This window comes from Sceloporus undulatus, chromosome 1 (assembly GCF_019175285.1).
Source record: "Sceloporus undulatus isolate JIND9_A2432 ecotype Alabama chromosome 1, SceUnd_v1.1, whole genome shotgun sequence".
NCBI classification, from domain to species: domain Eukaryota; kingdom Metazoa; phylum Chordata; class Lepidosauria; order Squamata; family Phrynosomatidae; genus Sceloporus; species Sceloporus undulatus.
The window spans coordinates 321,492,023-321,514,512 of record NC_056522.1 but is presented as its reverse complement, the minus strand read 5'-3'; the positions used below and the strand labels follow the sequence as shown (position 1 = coordinate 321,514,512).

The 22,490-nt window shown below is 40.8% G+C and overlaps 1 protein-coding gene and 1 non-coding gene across 2 annotated transcripts in view; one reads left to right on the top strand and one right to left on the bottom strand.

Moving 5' to 3' along the window:
* Nucleotides 1–9,085: 9,085 nt before the first annotated feature.
* On the bottom strand, nucleotides 9,086–9,167 carry TRNAS-GCU. The gene has a single exon. It is a non-coding gene; the product is annotated as a tRNA-Ser (tRNA).
* Nucleotides 9,168–9,496: 329 nt separating this feature from the next.
* Nucleotides 9,497–22,490, top strand: part of KNL1 (kinetochore scaffold 1) — a 49,828-nt gene continuing 36,834 nt past the window's right edge. Inside the window, exons 1-8 of the mRNA XM_042460173.1 lie at nucleotides 9,497–9,603; nucleotides 12,971–13,024; nucleotides 13,356–13,395; nucleotides 17,625–17,684; nucleotides 18,722–18,783; nucleotides 20,682–20,728; nucleotides 20,859–20,898; nucleotides 22,144–22,181. Of these exons, the coding sequence (XP_042316107.1) occupies nucleotides 12,990–13,024; nucleotides 13,356–13,395; nucleotides 17,625–17,684; nucleotides 18,722–18,783; nucleotides 20,682–20,728; nucleotides 20,859–20,898; nucleotides 22,144–22,181 (322 nt within the window). The 5' untranslated portion in view covers nucleotides 9,497–9,603; nucleotides 12,971–12,989. The remainder of the gene's footprint in view (nucleotides 9,604–12,970; nucleotides 13,025–13,355; nucleotides 13,396–17,624; nucleotides 17,685–18,721; nucleotides 18,784–20,681; nucleotides 20,729–20,858; nucleotides 20,899–22,143; nucleotides 22,182–22,490) is intronic.

Sequence of the window (22,490 nt, the reverse complement as noted above, 5' to 3'; positions counted from 1 at the left end):
TGTTTTCAGTTGAGTGATTTGTACCTGATGGATATTATTTATTTGCTTAATATCTGTATTTGGAAAGCAGTGCATAAGCTTTCCATTTTCAATTTACACATGTACAAGAGCCATCAGAACATTAAGGTCTCTGCAAATAATATGGATTATTTCTGACAATAATTTGATACTTAAAAATGTGTCCCCATTAATTGAAAAAATTAGACTGTCCTATTCACAAATGAATACACTTCCATTCACTATAGAAAGAGTTGTACAGTATAGTGTCTCTTTAGCAGGATATTGTGAACCCTAGTATACAGTGCAGAGATCACTACATAGAAAACATGAATCATGCCTAAGTGGTTTACAGTTTAGTTTAATTCAGAAATTATACAACTCAGTCAGTTCAAGTCTAGCCGTAGATTAAGTACTGTATTTCCATAATTGTATTTCCAACTTTCTTGGACTTTTTACAGCCTAAACAAATTACCTGTTTTCTTATCTCATTTGACCCTTTTTTTGAGCCCATTTTGTATTCTAGCACAGGGGTCAGGATTGTGTGGCATTCTAATTGTAGCTGAACTGTAACTCGTAACACTGTTCACCATTGCTGGCTGCTACAGTTCAACAACATCTGGATGAATGGCTTATGCCCACCACTGTTTTAAGATTTTAATGTTCTTCTGCATCCTGCTTCAGACATCTTCCTTATCTATTACTTTTACTGTCCATTGAGTTCTTGAATGAGAATATCTAGTGAACTTGTGAGGCATTGTACATTCTATTCTGTAATTTCTACAGAACTAATTCTGGACTATCACAATCACTGAATTCCCAGTCAGTCCCAGAATTGTTGGATACTCCATATTTTCCATGGCTGCAATCCAGATTTGTTTACCCTCAACAAGGAATCTGGAAGGAGTATGTGTGTTCTCAATAAGGAGTCACAGCCAAGCCTTGGGTATTGATAAATATATTTCTGTTGTATTTGCATTTTATGGGTTATAATATACACTTAATTGGTTGGCTCCCAACTTGGGAAAGAGGTGGGTTAATGGGTGAAAAGGCCAAATCTAAGTGCTCCCATCCTCTTACACACACTGGTTTTAGTGTTTGAAACATGGCTTATAATTACAACTTCCCTGTGCATCTGAAACAGAACTATATTACTTAGGATTTGATGTCCTGGTCAGTAAATTAATATTAAGCTATTTTCCAATTTCATATACAGTAGGAACGTATAGTTTCAAATTTGTGTAAAAGGAAGAACATGAATCTGGTAGTCATTCAAAACTGGCCCAAAACCTTTGGTGGGTATGAAACTGAGGTTTTCTTGTTACATTTTTTTGCCCTACACACAATGGCCTGTTACAGACTGCCAAAATAAAGCTGCTTCGGGTCTCTTTGGAGGTATGCTGTTTAAAGGATGCATGCATCCGAAGAATCCAGAAGCTGCACCAAAGCTGCACTCCAGTGCTTAGGAATGGAGTGTGGCTTTGGCGCGACCTCCGGATTCTTAGGACCCATGCATCATTTAAACAGCATACCTCCAAAGAGACCCGAAACAGCTTTATTTTGGCAGTCTGTAACAGGCCAATGTCTCCAAGAAAACTTGTACATAACTGCAATTGTGCAAAATAGGCCAGGGCTCCTATGCCTTTAACATTTCTTTAATATTAAAAAGGGGGTATTTCTGCAGGTGTAACTTGTGTGATGAGCGGGATGTGGTGGCTTAGTGGTTAAGACACCAGTTCTGATTATTGGGCAGTTTGAGGCCCAAGTGTTGTCTGATCATAGAATAGTAGGTTTGGAAGAGACCACAAGGACCATCCAGTCCAACCTCCTGCCATGCAGGAACTCTCAGTCAAAGCATCTCCGACAGATGGCCATTCAGCCTCTGCTTAAAGACCTCTAAGGAAGGAGACTCCACTACTCTCTGATGAGGTGAGCTCCTATCACTAGTCCCAGCTTCTGCCAACCTAGCAGTTTGATAGCATGCAGATGCAAATAGATAGATCGGTACCACTTCTCAGTGGGAAGGTAACAGCGTTCAGTGGAGTAATGCTGGCCACATGACCACCAGAGCAGTTCTCAGACAATGCTGGCTCTTTGGCTTAGAAACAGAGATGAACATCGCCCCTTAAACTCGGTTATGACTAGACATTCATGTCAAGGGGACTACCTTTACTTTTAACTTGTGTGTTAAGCTGCACATGCTGAAATTTTTGACATAATTATTAAAGATGCAGAATTCATGTTCCATTTTATATCTGTCTATGAGAGGATGGATGAATGAGTTCATCAGTGAATGAATATACTATATGGTTCTCTTTACACAGTTTCAAAGCTATTCGTGGATGTATGAAATAGGAGGGCAACTGTTGGAGGTTAGGAGGCTCCCTTGGCAGTCCTCCAGCCTGGGGGAAAAACCACAGTGTTTCTCACTGAGCCCTAGAGGACTGGGAGGGGGACAATTTTGCGACTTTGGGGGTGTGTCTGAGCCATTTTAGGCCCACTTACTTCCACCAGAAAGAGATGAGGTAAGCTTTTGGGTTCTTGTTACAGAAAAGGTGTGTGGTCTTCTCAAACATGGCAGAATTGCCCTGTAGTGGATGTTAGCAGACATTTGCAGGGAAGGTTAAAAAATATGGGGAACATTCAGAAGATCCTAGGGGCCATACAAATAGGTTGTGGGGCTACATTTACCCCAACCCTAGTGTAGCAGGAGATAGAACACTTATCAACTGGATTGGAAACAATTCCTTCAACTTGTCTTGGATCAATACCTTCTTGGGTTATTCAGGCTTTGGACCTGACTTTGCCTAAGTTTTGTCCATTTTCCTTTTCACAAGGAAGAACTGCAGACAAGATCATCCACCCAGCAGAGCTGTTACTTATTTTAAACGGTAGCAGCCCTGTAGGCCTTGTTATACATGTCATGAAAAACTCCCATTTCCATTCTGGGAGATTTCCAGTCCAAATGTACCTGTAAATGTCTCTGTTGTAAGAAGGTGAGGATGTTTGTATTACAGTAAATTTGCCACCTATTGCAACACTACCTTGTATTGCAGTAGAGTTGCCACCTACTGCAATTCTGTGTACCTTCAAATTGCCCCATATAGCTGGAAATTAGGAATCTGCAGTTGTCCCCACTCATTCTCGTTGTGTTTCTGTCAACTGCTTTCCCATTTTACTACTGAGGTGGGCAAGAGTTTGAGGTGACAGGAGCTTTGGGAAAGAACTGGCTTTGAAATAGCTCTGACTGGAGGGGATTCTCAAAGTTGTAGGCCTCCCAAAGTAACTTTTTCCAAACTTTTGGGAAGCAGCACAACTATCATTCCCTTTCCCATTGTGTGAGTGGCAGGAGGTGGGTTGGGGAGAGTTTTAAAGGTATACTAATAATGTCCAAAGCTGGCAGGCCTCTTATGCTCTGGTAAATGAACCCCTAAAAAATACCAAGTGGTGACTAGTTTATGAGTCCAATAGTAAGTGTAAAAGCTTTTTTGCATTGTAAAATTGGACCTTGGACAGACAGCAACATAACTAAACATTTCAGTCCATTATGTGCTGATGGAAAAACTACCTTTTACTTGGCATAGACTGCCCTCACAATGAATTTATTCAAGAATATAGTAAATGGCATCACTATGGGGAGGGGGTTGAAGAGCAGGTATCTGAGTGTGGCACATTTCTATGCTTCCTAGCCACTTTGTTGTAGCTGGCTGGTGCTGCACTCCTTAATGGTGCTGTATAACCATGCCAATAAATTAGCTGTGCAAGGGGGCTCATTAAACAGTTGCAGTGATACTTAACCTGTGGAGTAGAATTGCCTTGTGGGAGCCCTTCGTTCCTACTTCACTGCTTTTAAAAATCTGCATAATGATACAGCCAATTCTGGCCTCTTAATTTGTGGTTGTAAAAATTAGGAGGTACAGAACCACTTCCAATAAATATCCATAGTAAAACAACTCTTAGTAATTATGTGGACAGGGTCAATGTGCTTGAAAAAGCCTGGAGCAAGGACCCTGAAATGCATGCTGCATTTGGATTTCCTCACTTGAGGAAGCACATGGGAAAAGAATGACATCCTAGCAACAAAATATAGCAGCAGTAGTTCTGCTGCAGGGCATGTAGTAGAACTACATGCCCTGAACTCCTGAACATATGAAATGCCAACCGTTTCTGTAAATGGTTAGTTGAAATTCCAACTAATTCTGCAAAAAGGAGTCTGGATTTTGCACCCTACTGGTGCAATTATTGTGAAATATAACAAGAAAAAACAATTTACGGATGTTGAATGTAGCCATTGGTCCTTTTATGAACTAATAGAGATCAGTATATAGGATAGAGCCTTTAAGGATATTTGTCAATGCTTTTCAATTTATTTTTCAATGAGCACATGGTAGGTGGACTGACCTCAGCCTAATTTATAGGAGATCAGAGAGAATACAATAAAATCAGTACAATTATGATTATTTTTTAAAATATATATTTTTATTGATTAAAATTATACATAGCATACAATACATAAATGATATTATCTATAGGGAAAGGGAAAAAAGGGGGGGAAAATCACAAACCAAACTACAACAGGTGAAATGGAATACATACACAAAATAGACATGACATATAACATTTAAGTCTCCTTTACGGTTCAATAGCCAGTATTTCTATATCTTGTAAAAAAAATTATCATTAATACATAAAAAAGTTATCATAAATTTCCATTTGCTGTTTACATTCTTGATTCATTGTATTGTACTATCTTGTTTTCATTTTCCTCCTATAATCACAGAAGGGACAAATAAAAAGAGGGAGCAATGCTCTGTCTTAACTTAGGATGGATGTCTTATTTACCAAATAAAATTCGTTAATTTTTTTTCTGACATCACAAATTCTATTAATGGCATCCAGCATTTTTTCCTACTGTTCCAATCTTTATCATTTATCAAACAGGTAAGTTTATCCATATCTAAATATGATATCAATTTCATCAATCGTTCCATGTTATAAGTCAGTACAATTATGACTATCATCATATTTTACTACCTTTAATTCTATTTTGCCTTTTTTCCTAGATTGGGATTCAAGGTGGTTTTCAACAGTTAAACATACGGCACTTTACAAAAGTTAAAAAGCAATTAAGCCATCATAATTTTTTTATTGTTAATCTACTATTGGGGGGGGGTTCTTTTTTTTAATGCTTTTAAATTTTCCAGGAAATTGGAGGGGGGGGTAGAAAGTTGCTGAAGACTGTTGAGCTAGATACCCAGAAGTTTATATTCCTTATGCCATTCAGCCAGTTTCCAATGACGATACCAGCTTTTTAAATAGTGTTAACATGGAGGTAATTTTTTGTTACATATTTCTGCATATGTCCAAGGGCTGCTCCTATTACCTTGGAAGACCTTGCATACTGGGAAGTACATACCTTTCTCAAGCACAGAAACACCTTGTGCCATGGCATTAAAGTGAGAGACAAATTCCAGCATGTATCCACGCATACAGCCAGCTAGCATCTTGAAGCCTAAGACATTTATTATGGACCTATCATAATAGGAGAGGGGCATTTGGAATTCTCTGTCTGACTTCAAGATGCTGTAAGACTGTCATATAGGTTTATAAAGAAGGGGGCAGGCACTGCATTTCTATATTGCCAGTTGTTGCCTTTTCACACTATACCACTACAGCGCCACATTTCTTGCTACCATGGCCCCATCATAAAATTGAAATCAGTTCAACCAATTACCAAAAAGAAGTCCAGCACATTATGCAAAACCTGTTTCTCCTGAAAAATCAATTTTCAAAGGGCTGCTGGATTTTACCTGCTTTCAGAAAGCTAACAAAGAGGGTGCCAGTCTAGCCTTCAGCAGAAAGGAGTTCCAGAACCTGTGGGCAGCCACTGAGAAGACCATGTTCCCAGCTGTACCTGTGAGGCTGATGGGACAGAGAGCAGCACCTCCACTGTCGACCACAAAACATGAGCAAGATTGTATGGGAGAGTACAATAAAATCCAATGCATATTGAAAAGGCGGGGTACAATATAAAATGTTGATAAAATGACAGTCAGTACTGGGGAAATTAACAGGGAAAACTATTCATCCCAAATACAAAACCATAGGAAATGGTTGTAAGCTGGGCAATAAGCAGGGTTGGTGTCACCCGGTGCAGTAACTCATGTATCACACATACACACACACATCATTGACTTCCTCCCATGTCACAATATTCATAGAATTACAGAATCATAGAGTTGGAGGAGACCCCCAAGAGCCACCCACTCCAACTCTCAGCCATGCAGAAATACACAAAGCACTCCTGTCCTGACAGATGGCCATCCAGCTCTGTTTAAAAACCTCCAAAGAAGGAGACTGCACCACTCTTTGAGGCAGCGTCTTCCACTGTCAAACAGCTCTTCTGTCAGGAGGTTCCTCCTAATGTTTTGGTGGAATCTCTTTTCCTGTAGTTTCCATCCATTGATCCAGGCCCTGTTCCCTGGAGCAGCAGAAAACAAGCTTGCTCCCTCCTCAATATGACATTCCTTCAAATATTTAAACAGGGCTATCATATCACCTCTTAATTTTCTCTTCTCCAGGCTAAACATGCCCAGCCCCTAAGTCTCTCCTCATAGGACATGGTTTTCAGACCTTCATAGAATCGTAGGAGTTTATCACACGGGACGGGAGGCTCTCAGTTTCAAAAGAGAAGACAGCGTGGTCAATTTGAAAATTCACGCAATTACGTGATTACTTATCACAACTTAAATTCACTGTAATGGCCTCCCCGAACATGACTCGGATTCTGTCCAAAGTAAGCTATCACATTGGTGGGTTCTTAATTGTGAATTGGCACCCTTGCGCATGTTGAGTGAGACTCCAGATGACTGGAGCATAGCATATTTAGGCGAGTGAGAGAGAGGAACCAAGGAACCCCACAATTTACAAAAGAGGTTGGAGGGGGGACGGGAAGAATGGTTGAAAGAACATGCTCTATTCACATTAAAACGAGCGTATATTCACTCTGGTCACTAGCTCTTCAAGGCTTGACCATATAACGCCTATCTTGAAAGATCTACACTGGCTCCCAATTAGCTTCTTGGCGCAGTACACGGTGTTGGCTATCACCTTTAAAGCCCTACATGGCTTGGTCCTGGGTGTTACTTAGGGGAACGCATCTCCCTATACAATCCACCCCGCACTCTTAGAACAAGTGGGAAGAACTTGTTAGAGATATCAGCATCCAGACAAGTTTCCACTTCCCATAGAGCATTCAGTATAGCTGCCCCTAGACTATGGAACGGGCTCCCAGAGGAGATTCGCCTTGTCACATCTTTAGAAATTTTCAAGAAGGCATTAAATACAGAGCTCTTTTGCTGCACATATCCTCCTGACCTCCTATGAAGACCATTGGAATGGAACAAGAGCATCTGACCCCGCGATTGACTGACGATGTTTGATGTCTTACATTTAATGTTTTATGTTTTTAGCTGTGGTTTTAATTGCACAGTAACTAATGTTGGAATACTGTAACTGTTTTTTAACTCTGTTGTGATCCTGCCTCAATCCATTGGGAGAGGCGGGAAGATATAAATAAAAACTATTATTATTATTATTATCATTATTATTAATATAATGGTTATCCAATAGTTCCCAGTCCATGCCTCTTAATTAGCACATGGCTAATTAAGGGCAAGTGGAAGCAAAATTGAAGCAGAATTGCAGTGTGTCTTCATGGGAACCTTTCCAGATTGAGGGGGGAGGAAAACAGGACCAAAGGAGACATGCACATCACACCCAACAACAGCGCACTGAGTGCGAAGTTGCCTAGGAACAGGGTTTATGACTTTGCTAGTTCACCAAATTTACTTAACTGTGGACTGACGTGTGATTGCGTTCGGAGTGCGTTCGGTCTGCCAGCGATCGCGTGTGGTAACCTTTCATGCAATAACTTGAATATGCGTGATTGCGTTCAGGATGACACTGGATTATACTTCCAGTTTCAGTCGTGTGATATCCTCCGTAGAGCTGGAAGAGACCACAAGGGCCATCCAGTCCAACCCCATTCTGCCATGCAGGAAAGCACAGTCAAAGGATCCCTGACAGATGGCCATCCAGCCTCTTTTTAAAGGCCTCCAAAACTGGATTTTGGTCACTCTCTTTTGGACACACTCCAGTTTCTCAACATCCTTTTTTAATTGTGATGCCCAGAACCAGACACGGTATTTGTTCCAGGTGAGGTCTACACACATTATAAGTCTAGCTAGGCCCCATAGGCAAGCTCATCACCTATTTTTGGTCCCCATGCTACATCCCAGTGTTCGTTCACATGGTTGTCTACTATCCCTGCCATGCACTTAATGGAAGAAACCTGCATCACGGCTGTTGTGAGGTTATAGAAATGCTATGAGATCACCATGCAGAAGAATTTCCATTTGAGGAATATTTGTGTGTGTTTAGTTTATTTAAGGCAGTTGTTATTGCCTCTACGAACGCCCAAGGCATCCAGAGCTATTTTACAAAAAACAGAGTTTCTATATTTATTCATTTTTTCCATCTACAGAAAACACTCATTTCAGTATAATTTCTAGAGCCTTGTTTGTTCCCAGCAGCAAAAACAATTACAGTAGTTAAAGAATATGAACCCTATTATAGCTTTTTACAATCATGCCGGCCTGGTTTTATTGGGGATTCCCTAGCAATGAGCCAAGGCAGTTAAAGCGGTCTCAAACTGGATTGTTTCTGCAGTGTGTGCTTTGGACCCAGTTGCCCCTCAGCATTATTCCTGTCAAGGCAAAGGTTTAGTCAGGGAAATGAGGCAGGGTTCCCCCCCCTCCCACCCTGGTTTTCCTTGTCTGAGAAAGAACACAAGAAAAGACAACACACTGAACACACAACCTGTCTTTATTGAAGATTTGTTGAAGGGCGCACTGCACACAAGAGCACCACAGCATTTGTATTTGTGGGTTCAATGCAAGTCTGGGAATTTACCTCAGCCCTTGATGAAAAGGACTCAGAGGCAAGAGAGGTGTTAAATCATTAGGACGATGAGCTACAAATGCTGGGGCTGCTGCGTCTTTCTGAGACAAGGAAGAAAAAAGGTTGACGACGAGGATGGGATTCGAACCCACGCGTGCAGAGCACAATGGATTAGCAGTCCATCGCCTTAACCACTCGGCCACCTCGTCACAGCAACCAAGCCTCTTCCAAGCCCCATAAGGAACCCTTCCAAATAGATCCCTCTCTCTCTCTCTCATCGAAGGCCTCTTTGTCTAAAAAGCACACAGTCACCCCTAAACTGGAATGGCCCCGCAGCGTCCTGTTGCGCTAAACAGTAACTCGTTTCTATCTCCGCAGAGGGCTACATTTCCTATCCTCCTCCTTATATTTTTGGGAGAGAGAGAGGGAGGAGGCCTGGCCCAGTGGGCGCCGCCATCTTGTACGGAAAGAGGGCGCCGCCATGTTGCGGCGTTTCTGCGCGCGTATCTGTGGCACGGCGCATGCGCGCGGCCCAGCGGTTACTTTGAATTCGGCGCCGCAAATGGCCGCCTCAGTCGAGCGGTGGCCTGGGTCTACTTCGGCCGCAGGGCGCGGAGGGTCCGAGGGCCGCCGTTTCGGAGCCAGGTGAGGCGGAGGGACGGGGCAGGCCTAGAACAACAGGGCGGGGAGGCCGGTTTTGGCGCTTCCTCCACCTTTTCCCGCCCGGGGCCCTTCCGCACTGGAGAGAGAACCCGGTTTGGCACCGCTTTGGCTGGTATGGAATTCTGGGAGCGGGCGAAAATGTATCTGCCATGGGACAACTCCAAAACATGTGCATTCAGGGAGCATTGCCAGAGTTACATCTCCAACAGTTTGCTCAGTTAAAAAGCCCTTTCTTGAGCAGACTTTGTGGGAACACCAAAAGCAATTCCTGTTGCATAAGATTCCGTCGGAGATCTATAGCCATTCTAGGTCCAAAAACACACTGCAGAGATAACCCGGTTCGAGACCGCTTTAACTGCCTCGGCTCAGTGCTAGGGAATCCTGGGAACTGTAGTTTTGTGAGACATTTGGCCTTCTCTGTCAGATAGAGCTCTGGTGCCACTATAAACTACAGTTCCCAGGATTCCCTAGCACTGATCCAGGGCAGTGAAAGCGGTCTCGAACCGGGTTATCTCTGCAGTGTGTTCTGGGCCTCTGAGAAGCCAAGGGGCCCTGGGCTCTGGGTGCGAGTCTTGTCTTCTGCTGGCCCTATGGGGAAAAGAGCTGTAGCAGCACCCCTCCCACAAGGGAAAAGCCTCAGGAATCCCAGCCCCATCATCACAGTGACCCCTTCCTTAACATGATTCCTATCAAGGCAAAGGGTTTAGTAAGAGAAATCAGCATTTTCTCTGCCTGAGAGAAGGAGGAAAGACAACACACAACCTGTCTTTTTAAAGATGTGTTGAAGGGCACTGCAGCCCTGGCCCCCCAAAAAACCCCATAGCATTTGGATTTTCATTGCAAGTCTATCCTATCAGGGAAATTTACCTCAGGGCCTGATGAAAAAGACACAAAACACAAGCAGATGTTAAATAATTTGTGTATTTAATAAAGGATTACAGTGGTGCTACAATTAATAATAATAATAATAATAATTCATTTCTATGCTGCCTCTCCAATAAGATCAAGGTGCCTTGCATCATTAAAACCATATACACAATAAAATAATCCCATATCCCTCTTCCTTAAAAAGCTTGGCTGTGTCTTTTTGAGACACAAGGGGGAAATGTGAAGTCGAAGGCTTTCATGGCCAACATTCAGAGACAGAAGAAGATGCCAGATGCCACAGTTGCTGGCAAAACCTCAGGAACAAACCCTTCCAGAACATGGCCCCCCAAAACCCACAAAAAACAAGGGGGAAATTCACAAGATTTCTTGGACAGCAAATGTGTTTCAATGTGCTTCTTAGCCATGCTCAGAATGGAGGACATTTTTGGAATTCGTCTTGGACACAAGGTTGAAATGTAGGACAAGTTCTGGAACAGGAGGATGTCTGGTCAACCTGTCTCTGTTGTACCCAAGTGGGCAGGTCCCCTTCCTTCCTTCCTGTTTCTGCATTACTCTTTAGCCAGTGGTGAGGACCTTGGACTACGCTGCTTTGGATAAAGCTACCAACCAGCATGGCTCTAGGATTCTAGGAGCTGCAGTCCAAAAAACATACCTTTCCAAGCTCTTGTGTTCTTATCCACTCCTTTTTCTTAGCCAGTTCTTATTTCTCGGCCTTCTGTCTCGGTGCCCGCTTCAAACTTCCTCTTGTGCAGGTTTGCTTGAGAGTAAGGACCAAAACACACTGCAGAAATAATCTAGTCTGGGACTGCTTTAACTGCCCTGACTCAGTGTTAGGGAATCCTGGGAGCTGTAGTTTATTGTGGCACCAGAACTCTCTCTGAAAGAGGAGGCTAAATGTCTCAGAAAATGACAGTTCCCAGAATTCTCTAGCATTGAGCCAGGGCAGTTAAAGCGGTGTCAAACTGGGTTATTTCTGTAGTGTGCTTTGGATGAACTCTCCCTGTCTCCAGTGCATCATGGTCTTGGTCTCCAGAAGCTCTTGAGGGCTGATCTGCCCATCTGCTTCCCAACCCACTGTCTCTGACTGACTTCCAGCTCCAGCTATTTATTCCATGTTTTGTTTACAAGTAAACATGGTATGAGTAAACTATATTTCAAAAGAAAGAACTGGCAAAACCATCTCTGTGTATTCCTTGCCTTAGAAAACCATATGAAATTCATGGGGTCACCAGGTGACTTAAAAGTACATTGTGAAGTTGAAGGCTTTTACGGCCGGCATCCATAGTTTTTTGTGGATTTTTCGGGCTATGTGGCCATATTCTAGAAGAGTTAGAAACAAACTGTTCTAGAACATGGCCGCATAGCCTGAAAAACCCAGAAAAAACTATTAAAGTACATTGTTTCTTATTGTTAAATACCCTCAGGTTGACCCAACTCACGGTGACTCTGTGGATGAGATATCTCCGAGCCCACCGTCCACTGATGTGCTCCTGCAAATTCATACTTGTGACCTCCCAGATTGAGTCTATACCTCTGGCATGTGGTATATCCCTCTCTTTCAACTGTCCTCTAACTTTCCTAGCATTATTGTCTTCCAGTGAATCATTCCTTCTCATGATGTGGCTGAAGTATGACTGCCTCAATCTAATAATCTTGGCTTCCAGGGAAGAGTTCAAGTTAAATCTGTACTTGCTGTCTGCGGTATTCTCAGTACTTTCCTCCAGCACCACATCTCAAATGAGTAGCTGGAGGTGGGAGTCTCCCTGGATTCAGGGGAGTTTACCTTCCTGATAAAGTTTTCCTTCTGTGTTAGATGTACAGTCACTGAGTTGTCAGATCTAATTTTCCTGATTGGAGACTTACTGTATATACTCATGCGTAAGTCTTGAAATTTTAGTCAAAAAATTGACTCCAAAAACCTGGATAAATATGTAAGTCCTGTACTTTAACTCTTATAAAAAAAGGAACCATGCCCTGGTGAAAGGCAAGAATATAATCTGTCCTGAAAGCACTGACCTTCCTCTATTCGCTCATCCCTCCAGCCTTTAGGGTGAGCACAAACAGTTATGTCCACTGGAATTTTGTAAGTTTTTTTGGCATTGTTTTCCTTTGCTTCATCCTTTAGATCTTTTGTTACATGCCCCTAAGTTTTACCCTCAACTTATCCAAGGGTCATATCAAAATCCATAATTTTGCCCCCAAAACCTGCCCTCGACTTATACATGAGGTCAATTTATAGTCGAGTATATACGGTACCTTATGTTTTCCAGAAGTATGACCTCAATAAGGAGCATTTTCGTATTTTACATGGTCGTTTGGGAAGGAAAGAGTTAAACTGTGTTCCCTAAAACAAGTTATTGTATTTATAAAGAATCCTCTGAATGGTTTGTTGTATTGTACCTCAGGCAGGGTTTTGAGAGACTAATGCCATAAATAAATAAATATGCCACTCTTGTTTCAGGTAACTAGAGTCTGTCAAAATGGAGAGGATTTATTGTGAAACAAATGAGGAAAAGTAAGTTGAACTTCCAGTCTTTTCTGCCTTGATAGTTATTGTTTTTTTACTAGTTTGGATTTATGTGCTGATTGCTATCTCTGTATCACCTAAGTGTCAGAAAACTTGAAGACAATTGTTACATATCAGTACATTGCCTGTGATGTTACTGAATGTGCCTTTCTTTCACACTGGAAATACATAATTATTGCTGAGTTTCAAACATGTTTTGAAATTTTTAAGAATGGTTTTCTTTTACATTTCAAAAGACTGGTAACTTTTCATTGTAGACAATTTTGTGTAAAGGAAGATTTTGGCTTCTATGCTGAGTTTTTTCATTGTCTTTTTATAGAGACTTCACAGATGGTACAATTAAAAGAAGAATTTCCTCAGTAAGTGTAACTTTTATGAATCAGTCTTATATATTACTTATCCTTTGTAGAGGAAAATAATTTTAGTCATGACTCCCCTTACAATTATATAAAGAGACATTTTAATGTAATACTAAGAGGCGAAGCAGACGGCCCCATAGGAGCAGTCCCAATTCAGCTGCTGTCAAGAGCAGTGGAGAAATGCCTGTACTGCAGCCACTCACTCAAAACCACAAGGTTGCGAGTTCAACACCAGCAAAAGGGCTCAGGCTTGACTCAGGCTTGCATCCTTCCAAGGTTGCTAAAGTGAGTACCCAGATTGTTGGGGGCAAATTAGCTTACAGTTGTAAACCGCTTAGACACTGCTTAGGCGGTATGAAGCGGTATATAAAGCTTGTTTGTTCGTTCGTTTTTTCCACTCCTTTTTCTGGCAGGTTCGGGCTGCCTTTGGTGGCCTCAGTGCAGCTTCGGGCCACTTTGGGGGTGTGCATCATCTGAATACTATGCCCTTGATGTGGCCAGAAGCTGCTTCTTTTGGCCCATCTGTTTTGGGCCTAAGTTTCTAACAATATTGCAATGTCCTTTAGACTTTAACAATAATACTGTGGATTAATAATAACTAAATGATACTGTAATTGTGTTATGATAGAACTGGAAGATCTTGTTTGGGTTGTCTCCTTTATCCTGACAATATATATTTACAAATTTTGCCAGTATTTTGTCCTGCAGATGAGAATATTTCAGAATAAAATAGAGTATTCCAGTGGTTCTCAAACTTTTACCCCTGTGCCCCTTTTATGTCTGCATGTGGATGCCCTCTGCTCAATGTAGTATATGAATACCAACATTTTGCTTTTTTAGAGTGCATAATTTCATTTGCAGGTTCATGTATATTAGCATTTTATAAGAAATTAACATTGGTCAGATTAGACCAGCTTTATTTAAATAAATTCAGTGCCTAACACATGTAACGTTTATACATACAGTCACACTCACATACACCAATGATCACAGAAACGTACACATTCAGTCATGCTTTTTCATTCTTTCTTTCATACACACACTTAGGGAAGCTTCAAGGGTGTTTGAAAGAATTACTTCATGTGTGTCACAGTTTCCATGTGTGAGAGAGAATTAGCATGTTTGAGAATGTGTGCGGATAAGTGTCTGTGACGGAGGGCAAGAACCCATGACTTGAGAGTACAAGTGTAAGAATTAACTGACTCAAGATATGAGGGAGGGAGGAAAAACAAAGCTGAGAGTGTGTGCACGTGAGAGAAAGACAAGACAAAAATTGAGAGGAAGAGCGAGAGAAATAAAGGAATCCTGTGTCAGCATCTTTTGAGACAGAAAGAAATGGATTAGTGGGTCAGATAATTAGTCTGAATGAGCCCCTGTGAGAGTGAGCGTGTGAAAGAAAAAGAGAGAAACAGTGTGGTTGACTGTGAGAGAGAACAAGCATACATGTGAGAGTGCTGGGGGGGGGGGCAGAGAAACAAGGCCTCTTGGATGCTGGTTGCACTGGGCCCCCAGATCTTCCTCCACATCCAATGGCTGCCTAAAGGCCCCTTTGTTTGTTCCTCCTCTCCTTGGGTCCTGCCTAGCCCCCTGCCCTGCCCACCTTATTGGAGCAGATTGTCATGTACCTCCACCTGGGAGTGGGAGTCCCTTGCTGGCTGGCTGGCTGGCCGGCCAACCAGAAGAGTGGAGATGGCACTGTAGGGCAGTGGTGAGCCCAGGCACATGCTCTGCTCCAGCAGCTTGCAGGATGCAGTCCACTTGCAACGCTCCTTCTTGGCCAACCAATCCGACATGCCGTTTGTTCAGGAACAGAGCTAGGCCGCATCTCTTCTGCCTATGAAGTGTCTTAGTCAGAGCAAGTTGATGGTAGCAGCCCTGAGCTAGCACTCCTTTGGTCATCATGCACCTTGGGTGCACAAGACTGAGGAGGTGTGCTGGTTGAGGCTGCAGCAGCATCTTGTCTTGAGAACTAGACAGTGATGGGATAAGGGAAGAAGAGGCTGCTCAGAATGGGCTCCACCAGAGGCCATGATCCACAAGCTTCCCTGCTCTCTTCCTCTTCTTTCTCCTGCCTCCAGCAGAAATGGCTGATCCAAGTGCTTTCCTCACCTTACTTTTTCCCTCCAGGACAGAAAAAGTTTGGGAAGCAAAGGTGGAGGAGGAGGGATCAAGACCTTCAAATCCTGTGCCCCTATAAATATCTCTTGTGCCCCCCCCCCCCCCCCAGTGTCCACCAACAGTTTGAGAACCACTGCAGTATTCCATTGAATAGCTAAAGTCAAAAAATCAAATATAAAGGGCTTCTTTATGCAACACAGGCTAGAAAAACTGGTGAGAATTTTATGAAGCTGAATGCAAACTGTTATTATGAAGGCCTGTTACAGACTGCCCAAATAAAGCTGCTTCGGGTCTCTTTGGAGGTATGCTATTTAAATGATGCATGGGTCCTAAGAGTCCGGAGGTCGCGCCAAAGTAACACTCCATTCCTAAGCACTGGAGTGCAGCTTTGGTGCAGCTTTCGGATTCTTAGGATGCATGCATCATTTAAACAGCATACCTCCAAAGAGACCCGAAGCAGCTTTATTTTGGCAGTCAGTAACGGGCCAATGACTGTTTAGTTAAAGTTCTGTATTGTGTAACAGTTTTACCGACAATTATGTTTTAAATTTTATGTGTTGAAATGATGTATAGACTTACATTTATTGCATGGGCCAAGTTTCTTGCATGTTGTATTATGCTGAAAAAGGAAGAAGAAGGAACAATCTTTAGACTTAGCATAGATCATTAATATAAAGGTGTAGTAAATGGGAGTCCCTCCATTTATCAGAGCTTTCTTCCCAGATAACAAAGGGTTAAATGTGAGAGGTACATTTTATAGAATCATTGAATCATAGAGTTGGAAGAGACCACAAGGGCCATGAGGCTTACATCACAGGTGATGAGATGGCAACTGTGCATTGAGATGGGGAGATGGGGAATTGGGCAGAAGCGCAAACCCCATAGATGCTTCTAAGACAGAGGTTTTTAAAAGCTTGGATGCAACATGAGGCTTGAGAGTCTGACTTTTTTGGGTCTCTCTGTATGCGTTTGCCTGCCTGCTTGCCTGCCTGATGGCTGGTGGGGGACTCTGACTCTTGTGAGGCAGACCATGAGGAAGCTAAGGACTACAAATCCCATCTGACCCCAGGAACATGTACAGTACTGTACTAATCAGTGGTGTTAGATTTTTGGTTTGGCTGAAATGGTTGTACTCTGTAACTTTTTCAGTTTGTGCCTGGTTGATCCTTCATGTACTGATATTCTTTTGCTCTAGAACTCCTTTAATTAAAATAAAGCTTTTTTTTTAAGTACTCTGTCTCTTGCACTCCTTTTTCATGTGCCTTTCACTCACCTTGTTCTTTCCTAAGTTGGCAGGGGAAAGTATTAATGGAGTTCCCCAGTAAAGTCCTGATGTGTTGCTAAGGAGGGAGAGAAGATAATTAATCAGGTGATGGCAGCAACAAGGTTTATTTTAGATAAAAAGGTGGTCCCAAGGGGTCCCATCCAGCTCAGCTGGAGTGGAGGGGGACCCAGAGAACCATAACATAGTGGCTTCGGTGTCCTCAGAACACCATAGCAAAAGGCAATGGTAGAATACTTGACCTAAAACTTTTCCTCTGGAATTCTTGTAGCTTTAGAACCAACAAGCAAGCCAATGTTTATTTTTAAGGATTTTCTTATTTTACTATTTCAAAAGAATTTACAGAAGCATAGCAAGATAATTTTCATACATAAAACATCCATGGCATACATATTCATTTAATTGTCTTTAGCATTAGTACATTCTGCTTCTCATCCAGAATGTATTCATTTATCTTTGACCTAAAATGATTAGATTTTCATGTCTAGTTATTAATAATTATGACAGGGTAGAGCTTAATCGTTTTGGCTACAATACAGGGAGCTTCTGTAAATATATATTGACAAGGCATGCCCTTTTAGAGGATTTTTTAAAACAACAAAAGTGCATCACAGACTGCTTTTTTGAAATTCTCCTTTTTTTCAGGATTGGAGAGCTAACTGTAAAGCTTATGTTGCAGTTTCTGGACTGCAGTTTTGATCTGTAGAATAAATGTCTCTACTGCACATTATTGTTAAAATGTAATGCTGGTTGTTGTTTTTTAAAAAATAAACTTGTTATTGATCCTGTAGAAATTATTTTTTCTTATCTATGCCTATTTCTCATTTAGATTTTGAAAGCTCCCAGAACTCCTCTTCAAGACTTAGGGAGTGGAAATGAGTTAATTCAGGTATGTGTTAAATATTTCCTTTGTGTATATTTTACGTATGAAATGCTTTTGCAATCTGTGTCAGTGCCTGCAGTATGTGTTGGTTGAAAAAGAAATGCTAATAGTATAAAGAACCAAATAATTTGCATGGAAGCAATTTCAGGTGAAGTCAGTGAGACATACTTGCAAGTAAGTGTGTTTAGCAACTTGTTGGAACATCTTACAAAGATTTTTATAGAATCTGTTTTATATTACTGCTTAGCATTTGTATTTTACCTGAAACAGTATTCCTTAAGCCAAGTTTTTCATCTTAATTGGTGCATTGCCAGTTGTGTTCAAGGAGGCAAGATTCGTAGACTGCAGAACTTAAAAACTGTTTTTGCTATTGCCCTTTACTTGGAACTGCAATAAACAATCAACCAGTATGGATCAATTGTGTGTGCACATCTATGTACTTGTGTGCGTAAATTGCAGTTCATATTTCTACATCTTACCTAGATATATTATAATAAAGTTCTTGTGCAGTGTTATGTATTGCTGCTATTAAAAGTGGCGGTCCATGGACCACTGCCAGCAACATCTATAGTGAATTTCCTGGAAAAAATACAAGTTCCTACATCAGATAGCCTGAGAATCAGTTTTATATATGATGGCAACATTTTTCTTGGAATCTTTGGCGCGTTACAGGCCGCCTAAAAGTGGTGGTCTGCCAGCAGCGCCGGTTGCTGCGTCCAGGAACCGCAGTGGCCAAACCGTGCGATTCCCGGGCGCAGCCAAAAAGAAGCGCCAAAATGGCACTTCTTTTTGTGCTACAGAAGTGGTGCCGCGAGGCGCTAGTTGCGATCTTGTGGCGTCACTTCCACTGCGCGTCCGCAGTGTCAACATGGCAGCCCCATGGCGTACTAGGATTAAGGGGCATCTATTCTAGCCCTTTCTAGCCCTAGCACGTCCCTTCCTAACCCTAGTACGCGTGGAGCGCATACTTTGGGGCAGTCTGTAATGCCCCTTTCAAAGACAATTTGCTTTTTATGGATTTTATTTCTATGTTGTGTTTTCAGGACTGCAATATAGAGAAGCGTCAGAAAAACTCGAGGCGTGTCAGTTTTGCAGATACAATACGGTAAGTTTGTTCTCAAAGTTATGGTATACAAAATCTGTAAATCTTATTTTGAATACTAAGAAATGTTTGAGCTGTTTCACTGTGTGATAAATAAACTAACAAGAAGTCCTTTGTCTGGAATTCTGTGAAAAGATTCTTCTTCAAGAAACTAAATGTCTATTGGTTTTCTTGCAGAGAGAGCGCATTCAACTACAGTCAGTCTCTGTAGGGTTGCTGTTGGAGGCTAAGCGCTGGGGTGTTACTGTTTTATTTGCCTTTCCTTCTCTCTTAGAGGTAGAATGTTTAGCTCTAAGTGTATCGGAGGTTAAGGCTATATGTATGAATGTGCCTTTGAGACAGCTGTTGATGTATGGCAAAAAAAACTTGGAAGTGGTTTACTGTGAAGAAATTGTACTGTTAATGGTGGGCTGAGATTCCTTGCCTCTTCTAGTAAGAAAGATTGTTGGAACAGAAGGAATTTGAATATGAGTGTGGGATTTTTCATATCTTCTGGCAATCTGTTATCAGAGCCAGAGTACTGCGTGGGGAGCTTCTGAGTATGCAGCAAGATTCTGAAGACACAATCTTTCTGTTCTGTTTTCCTTATTACTATTTATTTAGACTGATAATTGTGACCAAATACATGCACATTGTTTTTAGTTAATTTGCTCAAAATATGGTTCTCTCAAAGGAACAAACCAGATTTAAGAAAAGCAGATTAACCATGTGTGTATATGTGCCTTCAGGTCACATATTGAGTTATGGCCACTGCATGGATTTCATTGGGTTTTCTTAGGCAAGAAATATTCAAAGGTATTTTGCCATTGTCTTCATCTGCGGTACATCCAAAAGCTCTTGGTTTTACTTAGCAGTCCTCCATCCAAGTACTAATCAGCCCTGGCCCTACTTAGCTTCCAAAATAAGTTGGCATCTGGTGCCTTCAAGGTATTTAGATCAAAACAAGATTGATCACAGCATAATGTAATACAGCTTGTTATAGCCTGGTGCTGTCCAGGTGTGTTGGACAGCACATTTGAGGAAGCCTGATATAAAGCAACAAACTGTCTATGGTTGTAATCCTATATACTCATATGTGAGACTAAACACCAATTAATCTGTATAATTGTTATTATTGTTTGAACAAAACTAAGTTCTTAACACTTACAATTTTACTATTTCTTTATGTGTATTATGTCCTTAAAGCAGTAAAAAAATTAATAACTGAAAAGAAAACTAGTACAGTATTTTATATATCTCTATGTTTTCCGTGTTTAGCTTCAAGCCAAATGGAGCTTTCATGATACTGATGCTATTGAAAACTCCTTTGTAGTATAGTACATCAGCTTCAAATCTTAGGGCTGTTCCCACCCTCTGGAGCTCCCTTCTACAGGAGGTTAGACTGTCCTTCTCCCTGCTTTTCTTTCGCTGAGAGGCAAACACATTTTTATTCAAGCAGACTTTTAATATATAATTGTCGTCAGGGAGATTTTTATATGGGTTTATGTTCTGTTTAAGTTTTTTAATTTTTGTACGTTTCATGTAATTTTATACTGTTTTAACAAAATGATTTTAATTGTTTTAAAATTTTTATTGTAAAGTTTTTATATGATTTTATCTATGAGCTGCCTTGGGTCCTTTCCCTGGATAAAGGCGGCATATAATTTATATTAAAAAAATAATAGTCCAGCATTCACCACTACACTATAATGGCTCTCTCAGTGTTCTTTTACTTTTGGTATGAAAGGGAATATCCCTCTCCATAATAAATCTGAAACTGAAAAGGAAAAGAATAGGAAATTAGGAGTGTTGATGTGTATGTAACGGGCTTCTACAGTTCTGTTCTGTGACAAATGGGGAAAAAATGCTAGACAGTTTTTCCTAAGCTAATAAATTCTTGGTTCTTGTATATGTGCTCTTAGGGTCTTCCCACCAGAATCTCAAGTCACTGTGGAATTAAAGCATGCAGGTGAGAGCTTCTGTTGACTAGGATTATAAAATGACTATTAATCTATTCACTATTACCACTGTGTACACTTGTCATAATGCTAATTTTGTGTGTGTGTGTGTGTGATGTTTATTTTCTAATTGAATTTCAGAAACAGTAGGAGAGCTGAGAGACCAAGATCTTTTTAATGAGTAAGTTAATTACAGTCAGACCACTTTATCCATGGATTCAACCATCTATGGCTTGAAAATATTCAAAAAAATAGAAATTCCAAAAAGCATATATTTATTTTGCTATTTTATATAAGAGAAACAATTTTACTATGCCATTGTATTTAATGGGACGTGAACATCCGTGGATTTTGGTATCCACAGAGAGTCCTGGAACCAAACCCTAAGGGCCAACTATAATAAATGGTAATTTAATAAATTACCTAACTGGACCAGAAATTCAGTTTAAAGATCCCCAAAATCTTTTCTGCTTTTAATAGCTTTATCAGTACTGTTTGTTGCAGTGTTTCCTAAACTTCTTCTAAATAAGGCATTTTTCATGAATTAGATTTTAAAGGCTTGCTTTACACTAGCAGTATACCTGCCTGAAGATTGAGAGCTGGGGGAGGCCTTATCTCTTTGCCACTAATGGGAGTGATTAACTGTGTGGGAATGTTGGATGGAGCCTTTCTGTGGTGGTGTCCTTCATGTGGAACACCTTCCATTGGAGGCCTGATTTGCACCTAAAGCTGGTGCCAGGTGAAGACATTTTTTCATTCTAGTGCCAAGTGAAGTCTTTTTTCTATTTTAGTGATATGATGATTTTATCAAAGGTGCATACGAACATAGTATAAAACCATTAAGTTGTTTAAACTTGGGGAATTGTTTAATTTGCTTTTAGACTATTTAAACTATTTCTTACTATTACACATTGTAAACTAATTTTATTGTAAGATGCCCTAAAGTATTACAATATAAAGGGAAGGAAATAAATATTTAATTTTTTTCCTGTTGGAATGACTGGATCATTCTCTTCCTTCAGGAAGCACTATATAGGAAGCTTAATTACATGATTTCACTGATAGGGTATTTTCAAATGATAGAGTGTTTTTTAACATAAAAAAGATAGTGTGAGAGGAAGGAATCCAGGGGCAACTTTGAGACTGATTTATTTTAGCATTAACTTTTATGGATTTCAAATTATTTCTTCAGATGTACTATGGAGTACAAAATTAATGCTACAAGTAATTAAGCAGTTACACTAGAGTTGGGTAGGATCAGAGCATTTTTAACAGTCCCCGTATTTCTTCATTTATTATTGAAATTTCAGGCTTTGTAGAAGTACTGATCTAAATCCAGGACTTACAACTTTCTATTAATACTTGTTGCTCAGTCTTCTAAGATGTTCTTTTATATCATTTAAATGGTGGTGTTTGTTTTTCTAAGAAATGAAGATCCAGAAGTTGTCTCATGTGAGATCACTGGTAAGTATAAACAAAGTAGATAGTCAAAGCTTTTCCTGTGTGTGCTTTTCTGTTGGTTTTGTGAAATTATAATTACTGATAGATAGTCATATAGATGGTTGAATTTATCTGTATTGTGAAACTTATGGTCCCAATTGGTTTAGGTCATAAAATCACACAAACAGTTTGCATCTTCTGTGGACTGAGATTAAACTCTATTGCATAGGCAAAATGGATAGGAGGATCATATACAGTGAGGAATTGCTTAGAGGAAAGGAGGCTGAAAGAAGAAGGCAGAACAGATAATCAACTGATTAAAAAGAACCTGTA